This window comes from Podarcis erhardii (assembly GCF_964252035.2).
Source record: "Podarcis erhardii genome assembly, chromosome: 16".
Classification (NCBI taxonomy): Eukaryota; Metazoa; Chordata; class Lepidosauria; order Squamata; family Lacertidae; genus Podarcis; species Podarcis erhardii.
Window position 1 is genome coordinate 36,279,674 of NC_138514.1, and position 19,605 is coordinate 36,299,278.

Genomic DNA, 19,605 nt, shown 5'->3' on the forward strand with positions numbered 1-19,605 from the left:
ACCAACCTCACAGGGTTGTTGTTGTGGGGATACAGTAAAACACACATAACGACCCACTCACAGGATTAACTCCATCTATGCCACTTTTGACCCATGTGAAGAAAAGACAAGCAAATAAACGACAATATTTGGAATCCTCACCTCTGAGATTTTCTGAAATTGGTTGTTGCTCTGGCTGCATTTTTCTGCCGTCTCCAGTGCAATTTTGTAGTTGTCCACGAAGGCCTTGTACACCCCCAGCTGGCTAGCCTTTTTGTGGGGGGCAAGCAGTGATTTGTTGCATAGGGAGGGAAACATTAGAAAACCATTAAGTTCATTCCCTGAGGCCATAGGTCACAGCCTTCTTAAACCGTGGCACCCACACTTTCTGATCCATATCCCCACAGGCCCCATTTTCCCCACATGGGAAATTAAAGGGGTTCATCCCAGGACTCGAGATAATCAAGGCCTCATATATATTTATACCTCCCTTTCCCGAAATAGCTGAGGATCACTCCACAAACAGGTGAGATCTTTGAATGAACCCTCCCCAAATAAAAATAAAAATAGTATAATTACAGCTTGCGCAGCAATTTTCCTAAAACCCAGGACGGAAAAGAAATCCAATTTTTGTTAAGTAACAAAGAAACATTTGCAACCACCTTTAGGCAAGGACAAATCCATCTGCAGCAGCACAACCTTAATTTTCTAAGTGCTGCTTTGGCAGGGAGGACTTCCATTTAGTATAGGTTTGGTTGTTTTTTAAAATAATCATTATATTATACAGCAATGGGGGCAGTGGGAAGGACAGGCCATTTGGTTCCACAGGCCATATTCTTATGAGGACTTAGCCTTGCAGGCCAAATCTGAAACGTGGGCAGGGCTGCCCAACATCTCAATGACCTGATGCCACAATGACATTGGGATATTGGGTGCTTTGAAGGCCTGAAGTTAGTGCGTTAAGGCACCTGAGGCTTCTGGTAGACCGAAGCCTGATTTCCACTGCCAATGCAGAAGTGGAATCTTTCAGATGCCTGGATAGCTCACTTGGATACAGCATGGTGCTGATAACGCCAAGGTTGCAGGTTTGATTCCCGTATGGGACAGCTGTACAGCAGAGTCCCTTAAGATTCTCTTCCAACTCTACAATTCCATGACTCTAATCTTGTCCATTAACTGCAAATTGGCCTTCTCTAAGTAGGAATAGAATTGACTGCAACCCACTTTTAAACACAATCAGAAGCCAAGGAACACCTTTTTTGTGTGACGTTTACTCCACTTTGAAACGAAACAAGACAAAAACCCACGCATTGGGCCTTTGCATACCTGCCCCATCTCATTCCAATAATTAAAAACAGAGGAAGATGCTCCTTCCCATTTCAGATTAACAGCATCCTCGTTTCTGAATTCAGACAGCACCCCCCAAATGTACCACTGGGGATGCCTAAGAGGTAGGTGATTTTTAAAAATATTTTGTATATATCCCAAATCTGCAGCAATCCCCTCCCACGATGGTGCCTTCCCCCAATAGATGAAGCTCCATGTGCTTGTTCTCGACTCAAGAACTGGGCGAACCTGTTTGCCCCCCCCCCACTCCACACCACCCACACAGTTTCTCCAAAACTATGATAATGTATTTAAAACTCTTTGGAGAGAACAGGCAGCGCTCAGGGCAAGGTTTCCACCCTGGAAAACGGGCTGACCTCATTTCAAGTAGTTAATAGAGCTCCTGTCTGCAAGGAGGGCTGCTTTTGGCTTCACAAAGACAAACCTCTCGCTGGCAGGCTCCACGGAAGCAAGGGGTCCATGGACCAAATTTCCACAAGCAACCCCGCTCTGGCTGATCCGTGGGTGAAGAGAACCTCAGGAGAGCCATTCTGGTTGAGGCCAAAAGCTTCCATCTCATAAGTGCTGGCCAACAGCTATGCTAGCTGGGTGTGAAGAGAAGTAGCTGGCCAAACCACATCTGGGGAGCATCATGTTGGCTACTTCCGTTCCATCTAGCCCATCATCCTATCCCCCCCACGATGGCCCAAGGAGAAGCCCAGAAGCAGGGCGCAGAAGCAGCAGCCCTCTCCCACTCCTTTGGTTCAAGGCAAACTTCTGTGTTGGGATAAGAAGTCCTTTCTGACTGTCCCAAACCTCCTGCTCATCAGCGTTTTATTGGGTGACCCTGCTGGGCCTCTCCCTTCGACTCTGTAAACTTCGGTTGTGTCCTACCTCGGATCTTAGTCACCTTCTTTCCAAACAAGGAAGCCTCAAACACCGGAGCCATTCCTTTCGGAAATAGGCCAAAATGTAAAACACGAGCCACACACAAAGCTAAAGCTTAACCACGTATTGCCCCTGCTTTTCTGAACCATGATGAATTGTTCTTGACTGTAATAAAGAAACCAGCCTTCCCCAAAATTTAGGTCTCCGCAGCTGAGGCTATTACGTACTGGTTGCGAAACCAGGGTTCGAACTGGATTTGCAAAGTGTGGTTTTTGTGGCTTAAGCATTTGGTGCTAGCGATGCTTTATTATTTTAGTGTTTGATGTTGTATTGTGTTTTTACTATTTTTTATTGGGTGGCATTTAAATTACTACTACTACTACTATTACTACTACTATTATTATTATTATTATTATTATTATTATTATTATTATTACTATTATTATTATTATTATTACAAGTTGTGACCGGAAACTTTGGTGAATGGTCACAGAAATCGGACAGCGAGAAATATTCGAACATAGAATCGGCATCAGAAACCCGCAAAATGCTCACAGTTGTGTACAGAGATGAAACTGTAACTTGAAAGACAGTGTATAAGTGGTTTAAGCGTTTCTGTGAAGGGCGGCAAACCATCAAAGATGACCCTCAGTCTGGCAGACCATCAACGGGCAGAACAGTGGCAAATGTCAACAGAGTTTGTGAGTTATTGATGCAGGATCTGTGTTTGTCCGTCTGATGGCAGAAGAATTGCATATTCTGCGTGAAATCATAGAATCATAGAGTTGGAAGAGACCACAAGGGCCATCGAGTCCAACCCCCTGCCAAGCAGGAAACACCATCAGAGCACTCCTGACATATGGCTGTCAAGCCTCTGCTTAAAGACCTCCAAAGAAGGAGACTCCACCACACTCCTTGGCAGCAAATTCCACTGTCAAACAGCTCTTACTGTCAGGAAGTTCTTCCTAATGTTTAGGTGGAATCTTCTTTCTTGTAGTTTGGAACCATTGCTCCGTGTCCGCTTCTCTGGAGCAGCAGAAAACAACCTTTCTCCCTCCTCTATGTGACATCCTTTTATATATTTGAACATGGCTATCATATCACCCCTTAACCTCCTCTTCTCCAGGCTAAACATGCCCAGCTCCCTTAGCCGTTCCTCATAAGGCATCGTTTCCAGGCCTTTGACCATTTTGGTTGCCCTCCTCTGGACACGTTCCAGTTTGTCAGTGTCCTTCTTGAACTGTGGTGCCCAGAACTGGACACAGTACTCCAGGTGAGGTCTGACCAGAGCAGAATACAGTGGTACTATTACTTCCCTTGATCTAGATGCAATACTCCTATTGATGCAGCCCAGAATTGCATTGGCTTTTTTAGCTGCCGCGTCACACTGTTGGCTCATGTCAAGTTTGTGGTCAACCAAGACTCCTAGATCCTTTTCACATGTACTGCTCTCAAGCCAGGTGTCACCCATCTTGTATTTGTGCCTCTCATTTTTTTTGCCCAAGTGCAATACTTTACATTTCTCCCATTCATCTTGTTTGTTTTGGCCCAGTTCTCTAATCTGTCAAGGTCGTTTTGAAGTGTGATCCTGTCCTCTGGGGTGTTAGCCACCCCTCCCAGTTTGGTGTCATCTGCAAATTTGATCAGGATGCCCTTGAGTCCATCATCCAAGTCGTTGATAAAGATGTTGAATAAGACCGGGCCCAAGACAGAACCCTGTGGCACCCCACTAGTCACTCTTCTCCAGGATGAAGAGGAACCATTGATGAGCACCCTTTGGGTTCGGTCAGTCAGCCAGTTACAAATCCACTGAGTGGTAGCATAGTCAAGACCACATTTTACCAGCTTCTTTACAAGAATATCATGGGGCACCTTGTCAAATACCTTGCTGAAATCAAGGTAGGCTACATCCACTGCGTTCCCTTCATCTACCAGGCTTGTAATTCTGTCAAAAAACGAGATCAGGTTAGTCTGACATGACTTATTTTTCAGAAATCCATGTTGACTATTGGTGATCACAGCATTCCTTTCTAGATGCTCACAGACTGTTTGCTTAATGATCTGCTCCAGAATCTTCCCTGGTATTGATGTCAGACTGACTGGGCGGTAATTATTTGGGTCCTCTCTTTTCCCCTTTTTGAAAATAGGGACAACATTTGCCCTCCTCCAGTCTGCCGGCACTTCGCCTGTTCTCCAGGAATTCTCAAAGATGAGTGCCAGTGGTTCTGAGATCACATCTGCCAGTTCTTTTAATACTCTTGGATGCAGTTCATCTGGCCCTGGAGACTTGAATACATCTAAACTAGCCAAGTATTCTTGTACTATCTCCTTAGTTATTCTGGGCTGTGTTTCCTCTGCTGAATTATTTGCTCCAAATTCTTCAGGTCGGGCATTGTTTTCTTTATCGGAGAAGACTGAGGCAAAGAAGGCATTGAGGAGTTCAGCCCTTTCTGTGTCCCCTGTTTGCATTTCACCATCTTCTCCTCTGAGTGACCCCACTGTTTCTTTGTTCTTCCTTTTGCTACAAACATACCCATAAAAGCCTTTTTTGTTGCTTTTAACCTCTCTAGCAAGCCTGAGTTCATTCTGTGCTTTAGCTTTTCTGACTTTGTGTCTACACGTGCTGGCTATTTGTTTGAATTCCTCTTTGGTGGTTTCCCCCCTTTTCCATTTTTTGTACACATCCTTTTTTAATCTTAACTCAGTTAAAAGTTCTTTAGATAGCCACCCTGGCTTCTTTAGGCACCTTCCATGTTTCCGTCTCATTGGTATTGCCTGAAGTTGTGCTTTTACTATCTCCCTCTTAACAAACTCCCAGCCATCATGAACTCCCTTTCCTTTTAATATTACTGTCCATGGGATCTCACCCAGCACTTCCCTAAGTTTTATGAAGTCGGCTTTCTTAAAGTCAAGCAATTGAGTCCTAGTATGCTTGGCTGCTTCTTTCCGCTGTATAGTAAACTTCAGAAGAGCATGATCACTCGCGCCTAATGATCCTTCCACTTCTACCCCACTAACCAGGTCATCAACATTGGTTAGGACCAGATCTAAAATGGCTGTTCCTCTTGTTGCTTCTCCCATTTTCTGGACAATGAAGTTGTCTACAAGGCCAGTGAGGAATCTGTTTGACCTTATGCTCTTGGCTGAGTTTGACATCCAACAAATATCCGGGTAATTGAAGTCCCCCCATTACTACTATCTCCCTTCCTTTTGCATGCTTGGCCATCTGTTCCAGGAAGGCATCATCTATGTCCTCCGTTTGGCTTGGGGATCTATAGTAAACTCCCTCAGTACTGGGGTTACTGAGTTGTCCCACCCTCCATATTCTCCAGATCTGCCCCCGCCCCCGCAGATTTCTTTCTTCTTCCAAAACTGAAATCTGCACTGAAAGAGCACAGATTTCCCAACATTTCACACCTCCAAGCTGCTGTGACGAGGGAACTGAAAGCAGTACGAAAATAGGACTTCTCCAGAAGTTTCCAACAGTACTACGAATGTTGTCAACGGTGCATTGTATCAGAGGGGGCCTACTTTGAAGGCCTGTAAGGTATGTATGTTCGAATATTTCTCGCTGTCCAATTTCTGTGACCATTCACTGCACTTTCCAGTCACACCTTGTATTATTATTATTGATCTAGCCAGGGTTTGTGAGTTTGGTGCTGGCCACGGTTTACGTGTCTGGTGCTAGCCATGATTCATGTGTTTGGGGCTAGCCACAGTTTACGTGTTTTATCCGCACCAAAACTACTGAGGACACCTCCACAACAGAACTAAAAGACTGGCGGTGGACACACAGGAAGCCAAGGACCAGAGAAAGCCTAAGGGTAACTCACCAGCTTCTGGAAAAGGTGGCCAAGCACGACACTGCTGTCCCAGTTCTGGACCTGGGGCCAAAGGCTGTCGTAGAACTCCTTGTGGATCTCGTAGATGTCCTGGATCTTGTAGAAGATGGTCTCGATCTGCTGGATCGTGAGGACAGGCTGGGAGGTGGTGGCTGTTGCTTTCAGGGGCTTCATGGGCTGGAGTGAGCCGGACACAGAGGAAGAGGAAGCATCAGAAAAAGAAAGTTAAACACTGGGACTCCCCACATTCTTGTGAACCAGCCTTGCAAAGAAAACAAGCCATGGTGCTTCGAACCTATGCTCTGCTCCATGTTCAGGAGCAGTAATTCTTCCGAACACCACACGTAGCACTAAACCGTGGCTTGCTTAAACCATGGTTTGTGTAACAAACCATGAGTTAACCATGAGTGGTCCCACAGACAAGGAAAAAAACACACCATCTGTACGCTACCTTGAGCTCTCTGGAGGAAAAGGTGGGGTACGAATGCAATTAACTAAAAAAAGTAAAAATAAATAAAAATCTATTATAGGACTTTCCTGAACACCTCCGCAGGCGTTTTAAAAAACCAACCAGCTCCACACAGAGCACAGCGGCCCTTTGAAATGTCAAGAGTAGTACTTTGCGAGCTTCCCCATTGCACCAGAATATGGAAGGGGAAGCTCCCCGTGGGCCCACGCGGGTGTTGCACAAGGCAGAGCTGCTGTGACTTGGACGCCAGGCTCTCAGGAGGAAGCTGGAAGCTATAAATAGGCCTCAGAGGGACACTTTCGAGATGAGGCCACCAAAAGGAGGATGCGGAAGACGTGGCCGCTGTCTCAGGACGTCTGCTCCAGCCAGAAACATGCGGAACTCGCAGCTGCATGACGCGGCCATCTCCACCGGCTTGGAGCGGGCTCTTTCCTTTTCAAGCAGGGAAGGGAAACTTTGGGCCTCGATTATTGCTGGCCTACAACCTCCATCCATCTCCTTGAGCAATGACTACCCTGCCTGAAAGGGCTAATGGGAGGGGAGAGGGCTGTGGCAGCGCTCAGGACATGCTTGTTTGTTGTTTAACTATAACACAGCCGTATCTTGAGGACCACCTATCCCCATAAGAACCGGCCTGGACTCTGTGCTTGTCAGCTGAAGCCCTTCTCTACGTCCCTCCTTGAGAGGTACGGAAGGTGGCAACACAAGAACAGGGCCTTTTCTGTGGTGGCTCCCCAACTGCACAATGCTCTCCCCAGAGAGGCTCACCTGGCACCATCATTACATGTCTTTAGGCACCAGGGGAAAAACATTCCTCTTTACGTAGGCCGCTGGCAGCCAGCCTCTTTTGGTGTTTTCCACTGGCCGGCAAGGATCTGTCCTCGTCTCCTCTCTGATTCCCAACCCCACTTCGCCCAACTAGCCAGGGGTGAGTTGGGTTGTTCCTCCCAGCTATTGGCCTCCTCTCCAGCAGCAGTCCAGCACCGAGGGCCTTCTGGCGGTTCCCTCACTGCGAGAAGCCAAGTTAAGGGGAACCAGGCAGAGGGCCTTCTTGGTGGTGGCGCCCGCCCTGTGGAATTCCCTCCCACCAGATGTCAAAGAGAACAACAACTACCAGACTTTTAAAAGACATCTGAAGGCAGCCCTCTTTAGGGAAGCTTTTAATGGTTGAGACATTACTGTATTTTAATATTTTGTGGGAAACCCAGCCAGATGGGCGGGGTATAAATAACATTTATTATTATTATTATTATTATTATTATTATTATTATTATTATTATTCACCACCACAGAATCACAGAATTGGAAGGGATTTGGTCCAACCCCCTGTGATATGGGGCATGCTCACCAACAATAGGGCTTCTAGCTGGTTGATGTACATCTCCTCACTCGCCAGGAAATCCTTTAGGACCAGCCTCCGCATGTCCACCCCCTTCCCAGCATCTTGTCCACCCTAGAAAAAATAAGATGTCACATGTTAAAAGGCAAGCGGAACCAAGACTCAGCTCCAAAGATGATGGTGATGACTGCAAGTGTCTCTGAGCATGTGGAGACTGGTTTTTCTCACACTCCCAAGATGGAGAGGGCAATTGTTTTTTTAAAAAATTGTATTCCCTTGCATCTCTACAACCCCCCTGCGAGGTAGGCTGGTCTTAAAGGCAGCAACCTGGCTCTGGTTGCCCAGTTGTGTGACCAAGGCAGGATTTGAACACACGACCCCAAGGACCAAAGCAACGACACACAAAGTCCAGTGGATAAGTGACAGAGCGCCTGCCTTGCATGCAGAACGTTCAAAGTTCAACACCCACTGGCAACTCCAGGTAGAAGGAAAGACACCCACCCACCCATCTGAAACCTTAAAGAGCTGCTGCCAGTTAGTGTAGCCAGTACTGAGCTAGATAGACCAATGTTCTGACTAAGTGCAAGGTGGCTTCCTAAGTTCCCAGCACCCTGGCTAAGGTGGGGAATGTTGCTTTTACCTAGGGGCTAAGATTTGTATTTCATGGGTCTAAATCGAGGATGGGGGGGGGCGGGTTGTGGTCCTCCAGACATTGATATACACCAACTCCCAGCAACCTCCATAGACAAAGACCAGGGGATGATGGGAGTTGTAGTCTGGCAATGTCTAGGGGACCATAGATGTTGCCATAACTTGTAGAGGGTTGATTGCCAAGGGTCCCAAATTCACACAGGCTGCTTTCAACACTCCCCATGGAAGAATGACAATATACTATTTTCAAAAGGAAATGCAATTTGCCTCTCACAGAGACATTTCCTCGAGACAACATAAACCTGAACATAATGACTGAATTGCACATTTACCTTGCGGGCCACGACGTCATCTGGGAAATGCTATTTATTTATTTATTTATTTATTTATTAGATTTTTAAAATCCAATAAGTCCAACACACACAAGGTCTTCAACAGTAAATACACAGAGCTTGAAGCAGTTTATACCACGATTAAAAAAACAGCACCAGCCAAACAATTTATCCTGAAACAAATTAAATAACGATAATGGAAGACAACTGGACCAGGTTTTTAAAAACCACCTAACTAGAATCAACAAGATCAGACAATTAACATCCCCTAACCCATGGGTAGGCAAACTAAGGCCCGGGGGCCGGATCCGGCCCAATCGCCTTCTAAATCTGGCCTGTGGTCTGGGAATCAGCGTGTTTTTACATGAGTAGAATGTGACCTTTTATTTAAAATGCATCTCTGGGTTATTTGTGGGGCCTGCCTGGTGTTTTTACATGAGTAGAATGTGTGCTTTTATTTAAAATGCATCTCTGGGTTATTTGTGGAGAATAGGAATTTGTTCATTTTTTTCCTTTTCAAAATAGAGTCCAGCCCCCCACAAGGTCTGAGGGACAGTGGACCAGCCCACAGCTGAAAATGTTTGCTGACCCCTGCCCTAACCTGTGAAAGGAATGCCAGGTGAATGGTGGCAATCAGAGGTGGAAATTTGGTACAGTGGTGCCCCGCAGGACGAACGCCTCGCAAGACGGAAAACCCGCTAGACGAAAGGGTTTTCCGTTTTGGAGGCGCTTCGCAAAACGAATTTCCCTATGGGCTTGCTTCGCAAGACGAAATGTCTTGCGAGTTCCTGCGGGTTCCCCCCCCTTTCCCCCCTTTTCCTAAGCCGCTAAGCCGCTTAACAGCTGATCCGCTAAAAGCCGCTAAACCGCTAATAGCGCTAATCCGCTAAGCTGTCAATGGGCTTGCTTCGCAAGACAAAAAAACCGCTATACGAAGAGCCTCACGGAACGGATTAATTTCGTCTTGCGAGGCACCACTGTACTCAGAGGTTTTCAATCAGGGGGCCCTGGCACCCTGGGGTGCCTTGAATGACGGTCAGGGGTGCTGCAGGCAACACTAGCCTCTGTCCCTCTTCCCTACCCCCCCTCCTCAGTTGCCCTCTCGCGTCTCTGCCTCCCAAAGGCTTGCACAGCGAATGGTGCCTCTGGGGCTGGCCAGGGGGTGCTGACTGCCAGGAGCTGAGGCAGCCTTGGAGTAAGCAAGCAAGTGGGTGAGGGAGCCCTGCCAGCCAGCCCGCCAGCCCTTGCTGCTGGGAATGGACAGACAAGGCCCCTGTGGGGAAGTGTGAAGGGGCACCTCTCTTTGGGGCAGCTCAGAGACCAGGGGCAACAGCAGCTGCTGCCCGAAGAACTCCCAAGGAGGAGAAAGAGGAGGCTGAAGGTTCACTCCACCAGGGATGGTGTTCGGAAAGGGGTGAGAGGTGGCCGGCTTGGCAGGCAAAGGGTGACGTAACTGGGCTCCTGTGCATTGCAGGGGGGCTGCAGAACAATATCATCATCATCATCATCATCATCATCATCATCATCATCATCATCTTTATTTATACCCCTCCCTCCCCGGCCAGAGCTGGGCTCAGGGCGGCTAACACCAATAAAATCACAGTAAAAACATAATAGGGGTGGGGACCCAATTTAAAATACAGGTTAAAATGCAATTTAAAATGCAACCTCATTTTAAAGCAGCCGACAGATCAAGACCATAAGGGGAGGGGAAACATAAGGGTCAGACTGAGTCCAAACCAAAGGCCAGGCAGAACAGCTCTGTCTTGCAGGCCCTGCGGAAAGATGTCAAGTCCCGCAGGGCCCTAGTCTCTTGGGACAGAGCGTTCCACCAAGTCGGGGCCAGTGCTGAAAAGGCCCTGGCCCTAGTTGAGACCAATCTAACCACCTTGCGACTTGGGACCTCCAAGGTGTTGTCATTTGTGGACCTTAAGGTCCTCCGCGGGGCATACCAGGAGAGGCGGTCCCGTAGGTATATAGTTGGTCAAGGGGGCTGTGGACTCAAAGAGGTTGAAAACCTCTGCATTATTCCATTACCTAGCGGGTTTTCCTTCTAAGGATTTCGAAGATGTTTTCTGCAATCATTCTCCCATAAGAGCAGGGAAGTGCGGTCACCCCCCCCCCCAATTTGGTAAGGAGCTGATTTAAGGCTACCCACGGGAACCTGTGGCAGAGGTGAAATTTGAAATGGGGACCCTCTTGGCTCTACCTCTCCAGGACACAGGGGTGGAGGAAGGGGGGTGCAGTGGGGGTGGACGCCCCGGATGTCTTCGCTGAGGGGGGTGACATTTGGAGTGCCACCCACCCACGACTCCCAAGCCTACACCGACTGCCCCCAAAGGCTCTTGAGGCTAACTAATCAATATACTGCTTGAGTGCATATGGAGCCTCTAAACCAGAGATTCCTAGAAATGTGGCTTGCAAGATCCAAATAATATGATAAAATTACAACGGTAAACATTAATGGCACATTTCTGCCAAAACATTCTCTATTCTCTCAGTCTTCAAATATACTTTTTAAACTATATGGAACTGGCGGAAATGACTGGCAGAATCCAAGACCAGGGAGAAGAGTCGGTGGAAGAAGACTGAAAAAAGTTTAAAGATTATTTACAGAAATATTGTAAAATTAATGAATGTTAGAAAAAAGGTGGAATGAAGCTATATGGCTTTGGCAGAAATGTTAGAAGGAACTAGGTACAGATAGATTGTTAATGCATTAAAAGGGAAAAAACTAGGTTACAATATGTTAAAATTAACTTTAAGATAGAAAATAGATGAAGATGGAAAGGACTTGCTGAAATAGTTAATTGAAGTGGAATACAAAAAGGGAGGCGTTGAGGAAGTCAATGAAACAAGTGTATGAAAGTTAAGATTGAAAATATTGGAAGTGTTTTTAATTGTTTTTGTTTTGTTTTGTTAATCTAATGTTTTATGTAGTGTTTTTGTTTTTGTTTCTGTCTTTGTATGCTTAACTTTTCTTTTTTCTTTTTGTAATTTCCAAAATCTTAATAAATATTATATAAAATATACTTTTTAAAAAGCAGGATGCCTCTGAGTACCCCTCACAGGTAAGGAGAGTCGATGCTGCCATATTTGGGTCTCACTGTGGGGCTTCCCTTTGTGGCATCAGTGAAGATGCAGGAGGCTGGACTGGATGGGACCCCCTTCTGGCCTGATCCAGTGGCGGGGCTTCTCTGACACTCTCAGGTTAAAATGCCGGTGGCAGAACAGCTCATTTCGAATGCCTCCTTGCAGAGACGCTCGTTTTGGTTCGCTTTGCATTAACTGCGGTTCATTTGCACTGTAAACCCTCCAGCTGACGTATTACTACAGAGGCTGCTTTTATGCGTCCACCAAACAAGCGGTTATCGCTGGGTGGTGTTGCTTGGGAAAACAAAGCAGGTACAAATGAGGGCAAGTCATAGGAGCGCCGGAAGTGGCCTTATGGGGAGTCAAATCCAGTGCTCCACCTAGGCTCAGGGTTGTCAACACGGACCGGCAGCAGCTCTCCAGGGGGCATTCGGGGGGGGGGGCATTCCCAGGTCTACCTGGAGAAGCTGGGGACTGAACCCACGGTTTTCTGCTTGCAAGGCAGGTGCTTTGCCACTAGCTGCAGCTCTGCCCCTAAAAATGAAACAAGACTCCAGTCCTGTTCTGAATCAACAGCTGATTTAAACAGGGGAAGCCTCCACATCGGACCATGAGACCATCTGCCACAGTGCTGTCTACATCAGGGATCAGCAAACTTTTTCTGCAGGGGGCCAGTCCATTGTCCCTCAGACCTTGTGGGGGGCCAGATTATATATTTGGGGGGATGAACGAATTCCTATGCACCACAAATAACCCAGAGATGCATTTTAAATAAAAGGGCACATTCTACTCATGTAAAAACACACTGATTCCCGGACCATCTGTGGGCCGGATTTAGAAGGCGATTGGGCCGGATCCGGCCTCTGGGCCTTAGTTTGCCTACCCATGGTCTACACCAGCGGTTCTCAACCTGTGAGTCCCCAGATGTTGTTGGGATGAACTCCCATCATCCCTGAGCTCTGGCCTTGCTAGCTAGGGATGATGGGAGTTGTAATCCAACAACATCTGGGGACCCACAGGTTGAGAACTGCTGGTCTACACTGACCGGCAGAGGCTCTTCAATGTTTCAGGCAGGTGACAAGCCCAGTGGGCCTACCTCACAAGGTTGTTGGGATAAGTAACAGAAACGGAGGCAGAGGAATCAACCCCACTAGTTTCCCCCGAGCTCCTTGGAAGAAGGGAAGGATATAAATGCGAAAGAGCCTGACAAACAAACCACATTTTTTTCTTGTTGCTTTCCAGCAGTTGGAGAGCTTTGTTGTCACTTGTCTACATTTGGAGGGAAAACCACTTAAGATCTCTCCGTCCTCAGGCGACTCCAATGTGGGGCCTGCTGGGGCTCGACTCCCTCTCTCTCCCGCCCCCTTCCAACCTCCTACTCACTCGGTGCTGCGAGCGCCCCACAGATCCAAACCCTTTCCCCCAGCCAACCGCACAGCGTAAAGAGCCTGAACGCCCCATGGGCTGCCAGCCTGGGCCTGGCAGGGCTGGACTCACACATCACAAACACAGAGGAGAGGAAAGCACACACACAAGTCAAGGGAGCTTTCAGCTGCTGTACACAAAAAGGGCACATTCCCAACCCAGGAAAGAATAAATAAAAAAAAAAACCTTCCACTCCACTCCCAGGACTTAATTTGTGTGCCTGGCACCAAAACTTCCTGTAAGCTGAGCTTGCCAGCTCCAAAAGGGGAGCTTGTGGAGAGGCCTGCAATTACTCAGCAACGAAACAACAGCAAAAAGAAATGCTCTCTGCCCATGCTCAGAGGCAAGCCATCGTTGCTGCAACACTCCCCCAGCCATCCAAAAAAGCCTGAGGCTTTGGCACTGAAAATCATTTAATTTCTTGGAGAAAGATGAACGTCGTGCTCAAATTAAGCCCTTGCATCTGAGCAGGGCTGTTCCAAAAGCATAGGGGGATTTAGAAATGGAGAGGGTTAGTTTTAGACAGCAAGGGGAAAGAGAAAAAAGCAAGGCACAGAAATATATCGGCTCCAGCCCAAACAAACAGCCTTAACAGCCCCCGCTGACCTCCAGCTTTCTGCAAACCCCAAACCCTTTTACCTCCAGAGGTGGGAGGACCAGGCGGGGATAAAGACAGACCTGGAAGCCCTTGTTGCTAAGCACACACAAATCGCCAACAACATCTCGTTCCCAAGAGGCCCCCAAATCCTGGGAAAACCCTGGAATTATATCAAGCAGGAGCAAGAAAGTGAGACTATGGCAGCATTTTCACTCACCCGATCACATCTAGATGTAAACCACAGCCCTGGAAAGCCCCGAGCTCCAAGCTACAAGAGTGCCTCTGGCCATATACAGGTATTATTATTATTATTACAATTCCCTCCATCACAAAACAAGGTGGGATTGAAGAGGCAGGACGTCCAGCAACACCTTGAAATCAGCCACCCCTTGGGGGCACCTCTGGCGAATCAAGTGAGGGGCTGGACCCACAGCAAAAGCCCCCTTCCCCATTTTATTTATTGCATGAACAGCAAACTGTCGTCTCCTAAGGAGCTCCAAGCGGCATACGCAGTTCACCCCCTCCTCGCTTAGCCCCCACGCCGACCCTGTGAGGTAGGCTGGGCTCAGAAGCTGCAAGCTGCCCCAAATGGCCATGGGTTTTGTGACGGAGTGGGGATTCAAACCCTGGCCCAAGCCTGGCACTCTATAGCCGCTACACCAGTATGGGCTCAATCCCAGTGCAATGCCCAACTTAAGCCTTCAGTGGCCAGGCTACTGGGTCCTTCTGCCCCCTTTGGAAGCCCCCGTGCCAGTCCTGGAGGACCAGGCCGACACAAAGAGTCCGCCTCTGCCCGACTGCGCGCCCACCTTCTCCGAGGCCGGTGAGCTGGGGGTAGCCGGCCTCTCCTCTTCCTCTTCTTCAAGGACCTTATCGAGATAGCCAATGGCTTCCTCTTCTTCTTGCATGGCTCCCCAGGCTGTGGGGGGAAGTCGGCCCCCCTCAGAGGAGCCAGGGGGCAGCCAGGCCTGGCATCGCCGCCTGGCACGGCCTCCTTCCGAGGAAGAGAGCCATTCCCGGGCACCGCAGTCCGGGACGGCACACGGCACACCCCCCAAACGCAACCCGCACCCTTTTTCCAGCCGAGGCAAAGTCCGCGGCCAAGAAACTCAACTCCTGTGGGAAAAAAGCGAAGGAGGAGAGGAGAAGCCAGGAAACAGGAGGCTTAGCTTAACCCCTTCCCTGGGCTGGCAGCACGCATGGCTCCCGTCTCTCGGTCTTTTCTTTCTGCCGTCCTTGCCCAGCCTTGGCGCTCGTCCAGCAGACAGGAAGTGCCAGCCTCGCCCGCTGGCCTGCCCTCCGTAGGTGGGGAAAAGGACCCTCTCTCCGAGATACCCACGCCTGGCAAAACGAGATATATGTATATATTTTTAAGAAAAAGAAGGAGGTTGTTTCTCTCTCTCTCTCCGGTGCCAAGAGAAATGGGGAAAGTTCGTGGGAAGGAACTTCCAGCACTTTGAGGAAGCAGCTTTTTTTCTCCGTGGTGCAGGAGGGCGGAGAGGTGGAAGAGGAGGAGGCGGCTAAATGCACCCCTCAAAAAAAAAAACCTGGAGGGGGGGGGAAAAAGCACAGACACAAATGCCACCAGGTGGTTGGAAGAAGAAAGAAGGATGGGTGGATTCCAAACTTGCAGCAGTCCCACTTGGAAGAAGCAGATGCAGAAATCACCTGCAAAAACGCATCTAAAAACTACTGTCCCCAACCGCAGGACGGCCTCTCAGGAAGGAAATGCAACTGTCCCGGCCACAACACTTCCAAGGCTGGGGCTCGTTTTTTTTTCTCAGCCAAAAGATGGGGCTGACGACCACAGCCCGCCTCGCAAGGCTGTTGTGAAGATGGCCCGAGGTTTGTGTGCAGAGCGGGGGACAACAACACTTGAGTTCCCTCAGAGTAAAATACGGGGGTCTGAATGAATAAATAAATAAATATAAGAATTGTCACAACTGGTTAATGGAGAGTTTGGAAAAGGTCCTTTCTATAGCGATGTGTTAGGGCAGGGGTCAGCAAACTTTTTCAGCAGGGGGACAGTTCACTGCCCCTCAGACCTTGTGGGGGGCCGGACTATATTTTGAAAAAAAATATGAACGAATTCTTGTGCCCCACAAATAACCCAGGGATGTATTTTAAAAGGACACATTCTACTTATGTAAAAACACGCTGATTCCCGGACCGTCCACGGGCTGGATTTAGAAGGTGATTGGGCTGGATCCAGCCCCTGGGCCTTAATTTGCCTATCCATGTGTTACGGGAGTGCAAGTCAGTGTATCTCGGCGGTTAAAGTGCCAGACTAGGGTGAGAGAGGCCCCGGGTTTAAATTTCCACCCAGCCGCAAAGTGTGTTACGTTACTGCAGGCCAGCTGTTCTCTACCTCGCAAGGTTGTTGGTGACGATTGTTTTTGTGGGGGAGAATGACCTGGGCTCTCCTGAGGGCCTTAGGAGAAGGCTATTGCTCTAAACAACAGCAAACAAATATTTCTTGCTGCAATCTATGCAAAAAGAAGGAAGAAAGGGGAAGGGACACAGGACATCTTAGGATCTTGGAATAGTTTTTAAAGCTGCAAGCAGGTCCAGCTTCCACAGCATCCCACTGGCTCAGGAGAGTCACAGAAATGTATTTCCAGCTCTGCCTATGCAGGCTTCTGAGCCACACAGGACGTTTCTTTGGCCCTGGTGAAGAGTCCTGTCCGATGCATAAGCCTGCATATGCATTTCCTAACAAACACAGAAGAACTGTAAGACTGCGGATGGGTGAGAGGGGGAAACCACCCATACAGATGGGAATCCCTGCTAGCTAGCGGCCCCCCGGAAAGGGCATCAGGGCCGAGCCGTGAATTGCACACAGCTGTAGAGACCCAGAAGCAGCAAGGGAAAAAGAAGCCTTCTCATCTGCAACAAGGAAGAAAAAGAGGAAGCCACAGACCACAGAGTTTGCATAGGAGACTCTTTCTGCTGCTCTGGGGAGCTGGGGGGCGGGGGGGGGGGGGAGAGAAGAACTGCCTTCTTTTCCCACCGCCTCTGAGCAAATATACTCCTTCCTGGGCAATTTCACTCCCTGCAAAAATTCACAAGTCCACCTTGACGAACCAGTGATCTTGTGCAAAATTAAACTGCGCTACTAAATGGGTTTTTATATTGTGTTTTAATGTTGTAACCTTCTCTGGGAACTTAAGGTGAATACTACTACTGCTACTACGAAGAAGAAGAAGAAGAAGAAGAAGAAGAAGAAGAAGTAGTGTTTGGGCAGGGGAGATTAAATTCTGCACCACGGCAGTCCAAAATCCAGCCACTGTGGTGCCGGAGAGGATCGATCCTAATGCCAGGAAATCGTCCAGTTAAGCTGAATGTTGGAGGGTTCAGGACAGACAGAAGAACCTCCTTCTTCATGTGGTTAACCTATGGAACTCCCTCCCACAGGAGGCAGCGATGGTGGCCAACCTGGATGGCTTTTAAAGAGGATGAGACAAATTCATGGAGGAAGAAAGGGATATTAATTTGATGCTGAATTGATTTTAGAATGAATTTTAATTAATTGATTGTGGTTTTATGTAAACTGTGTTACTTTTACTGTTGTTAGCCGCTCTGAGCCCGGCTTCGGCTGGGGAGGGCAGGATATAAATAAAATATTATTATTATTATTATTATTATTATTATTATTATTATTATTATATTGATGGCTATGAGCCTGGATGGCTATGCGCTGCCTCCACACTCAGAGGCAACGGTGCTTCTGAAGACCACAGGAGAAATTGGCCTGATCCAGCACGCTCCGCTTATGTCCTTGTGCTGGACATGGAGCTGGGAAGAGGCAGAGAAAACTCAGCTTCAGCCGCTCACACTCTGCACGACAATCGGCTTCTCTCAGCCTAGCCTGTGGCCTACCTCACAGGGTTGTCGCAAGAGAAGCGGGGGGAGAACAGGGCACACGCTTTGGAGGAAACCGTAATAAAGAAATGCAAAAAGAGCAAGCTGCCGCCCAGAAGCACAGAGTTGGGGAGCCCCTCAGAGGTCCTCTAGCCCACCCCTGTCAGCCCCCCGCTTAAGACAGGATGCAACCACGGCAGGGTTCAAATCTCCACCCCGCCGTGAAGGTTTCACCAGGTGACCTTGGGCCACTCGCTGCCTCTCAGCCAAAACTATCTCACAGGGTTGTTGTGATTCTGCCTAAATACCTCTAACTAAATCCCTGTAAGTCACACCGCAATTAATTTTTGCTTATTTTATTTTAAAACCATTTTTATCGTTTTTCAATCAACAGTAGACTTACAGGGAAACCGGCACTACCAGTGCACCAGGGTTATCGTTTCCTTGCAATACGCTTGGACTAACGTGAAATACAACAGCTGCATCAAGTAGGCTGTTTGTGTGTTTTTACACTATTTTGCCTCCCTCGTAGTAATTTTCCTGAACAGAGACATCAGCGATGCAGCAGGATCCTCCGGTCCCTCTGCCGGCCATTAGGCTTTCTCTAGAATCTATTGACATCCATAAGGGCTAGAAACTTGATGTTTTGGACGACAATTCCCATCATCCCTGACCACTGGTCCTGTTAGCTAGGGATCATGGGAGTTGTAAGCCAAAACATCTGGAGGGCCAAAGGTTGGGGATGCCTGATCTAGTCCAACCCCCTGCAATGCTACAAAAACAATTAGCCACAATAGTTTTAAAACATTCAAAAAAAGCAATAAATTAAAAACAGGTTAAAACATGAAATCACACAAAAACCACATTTAACATAATGTGCAGTTTTACCTGCCCCTTAAGGAAAGGATTTGTTTGGGGAATCGGGGGGGGGGGCAGGAGAGGCAGAGCTGGGTAGCGGAGGGAGAAGAGAGAGCACAATCAGGGATAAGTAGTAGAGATCCTTTAAAAAAAAAAAGCGCAGCAAAGACAATGAGGACTAGAGACTTGAAGCCAAGACAAAACAGGGAGAAGGAGCCAGCGCAGGGAATATGAAGGAGTAGGTGACGGTCGTGACGGGGGCCTCAAAGGCAGCCACACTTTCCACCCAGGACAACGTGGGAGGCTAAGAGTTAACCGCAAGCGAACGGGAGGATTTGTGGGTTTTAAGGCTTGCAAATCCCCTCAGCTATGGGGCCTCGGCCTCAACAAAGGCAAGCTATTTTCCGTGTGGGTTGCAGGGCTTTTCTTCTGCATGCTCCCCACAGCAAAAACCCTGGTGCTGCAACGCACACACACTCAAACACCCACCATACTGAATTTTTATTCTTAAATCATGTACGAGGAAAAGCAGATATATGGGGGACCAGTGGCGTAGCGTGGGTTGTCAGCACCCGGCGCAAGGCAAGTAATTTGCGCCCCCTAACCCGTGGATTTGCGCCCCTAACCCTAAACCCCAGACGTTGCGCCCGGTGCGGCCGGCCCCCCCTGCACCCCCCACGCTACGCCACTGTGGGGGACAGGTGTTGTTTTTTCTAATCAGAAACCTTAAAAAAAGAAAAAGCAGTGTGGTAGCTCATTATGGCCACCAGGTGGGGCAAGGAGCCCAAATCACAGGAAGTTGGTGCCCTCCTAACCTGAGATTTTAAAATGAAGACCTGGCAGAAAGTGATTTCCAGGGCTAGGAAGCTGCCTTATACCATCTACCTCAGTATTGCTTACACTAACTGGCAGCAGCTGTCCAGGATTTCAGGTGGGGAAATTCT

The 19,605-nt window shown here is 48.3% G+C and overlaps 1 protein-coding gene across 3 annotated transcripts in view; it reads right to left on the bottom strand.

The window, feature by feature from the left end:
* ABR (ABR activator of RhoGEF and GTPase) overlaps positions 1–19,605 on the bottom strand; it is a 118,604-nt gene that overhangs the window by 50,889 nt on the left and 48,110 nt on the right. For 2 of the 3 annotated variants that reach the window (XM_081844081.1, XM_081844082.1), the window contains exons 3-5: positions 7,853–7,957; positions 6,027–6,212; positions 142–249 (exon numbers count right to left, since the gene is read on the bottom strand). In XM_081844081.1, coding sequence (XP_081700207.1) covers positions 142–249; positions 6,027–6,212; positions 7,853–7,957 — 399 coding nt within the window. Of the gene's footprint in view, positions 1–141; positions 250–6,026; positions 6,213–7,852; positions 7,958–14,751; positions 15,385–19,605 lie in introns of those variants that run through there. The other variant, XM_081844083.1, reaches the window with a different exon arrangement.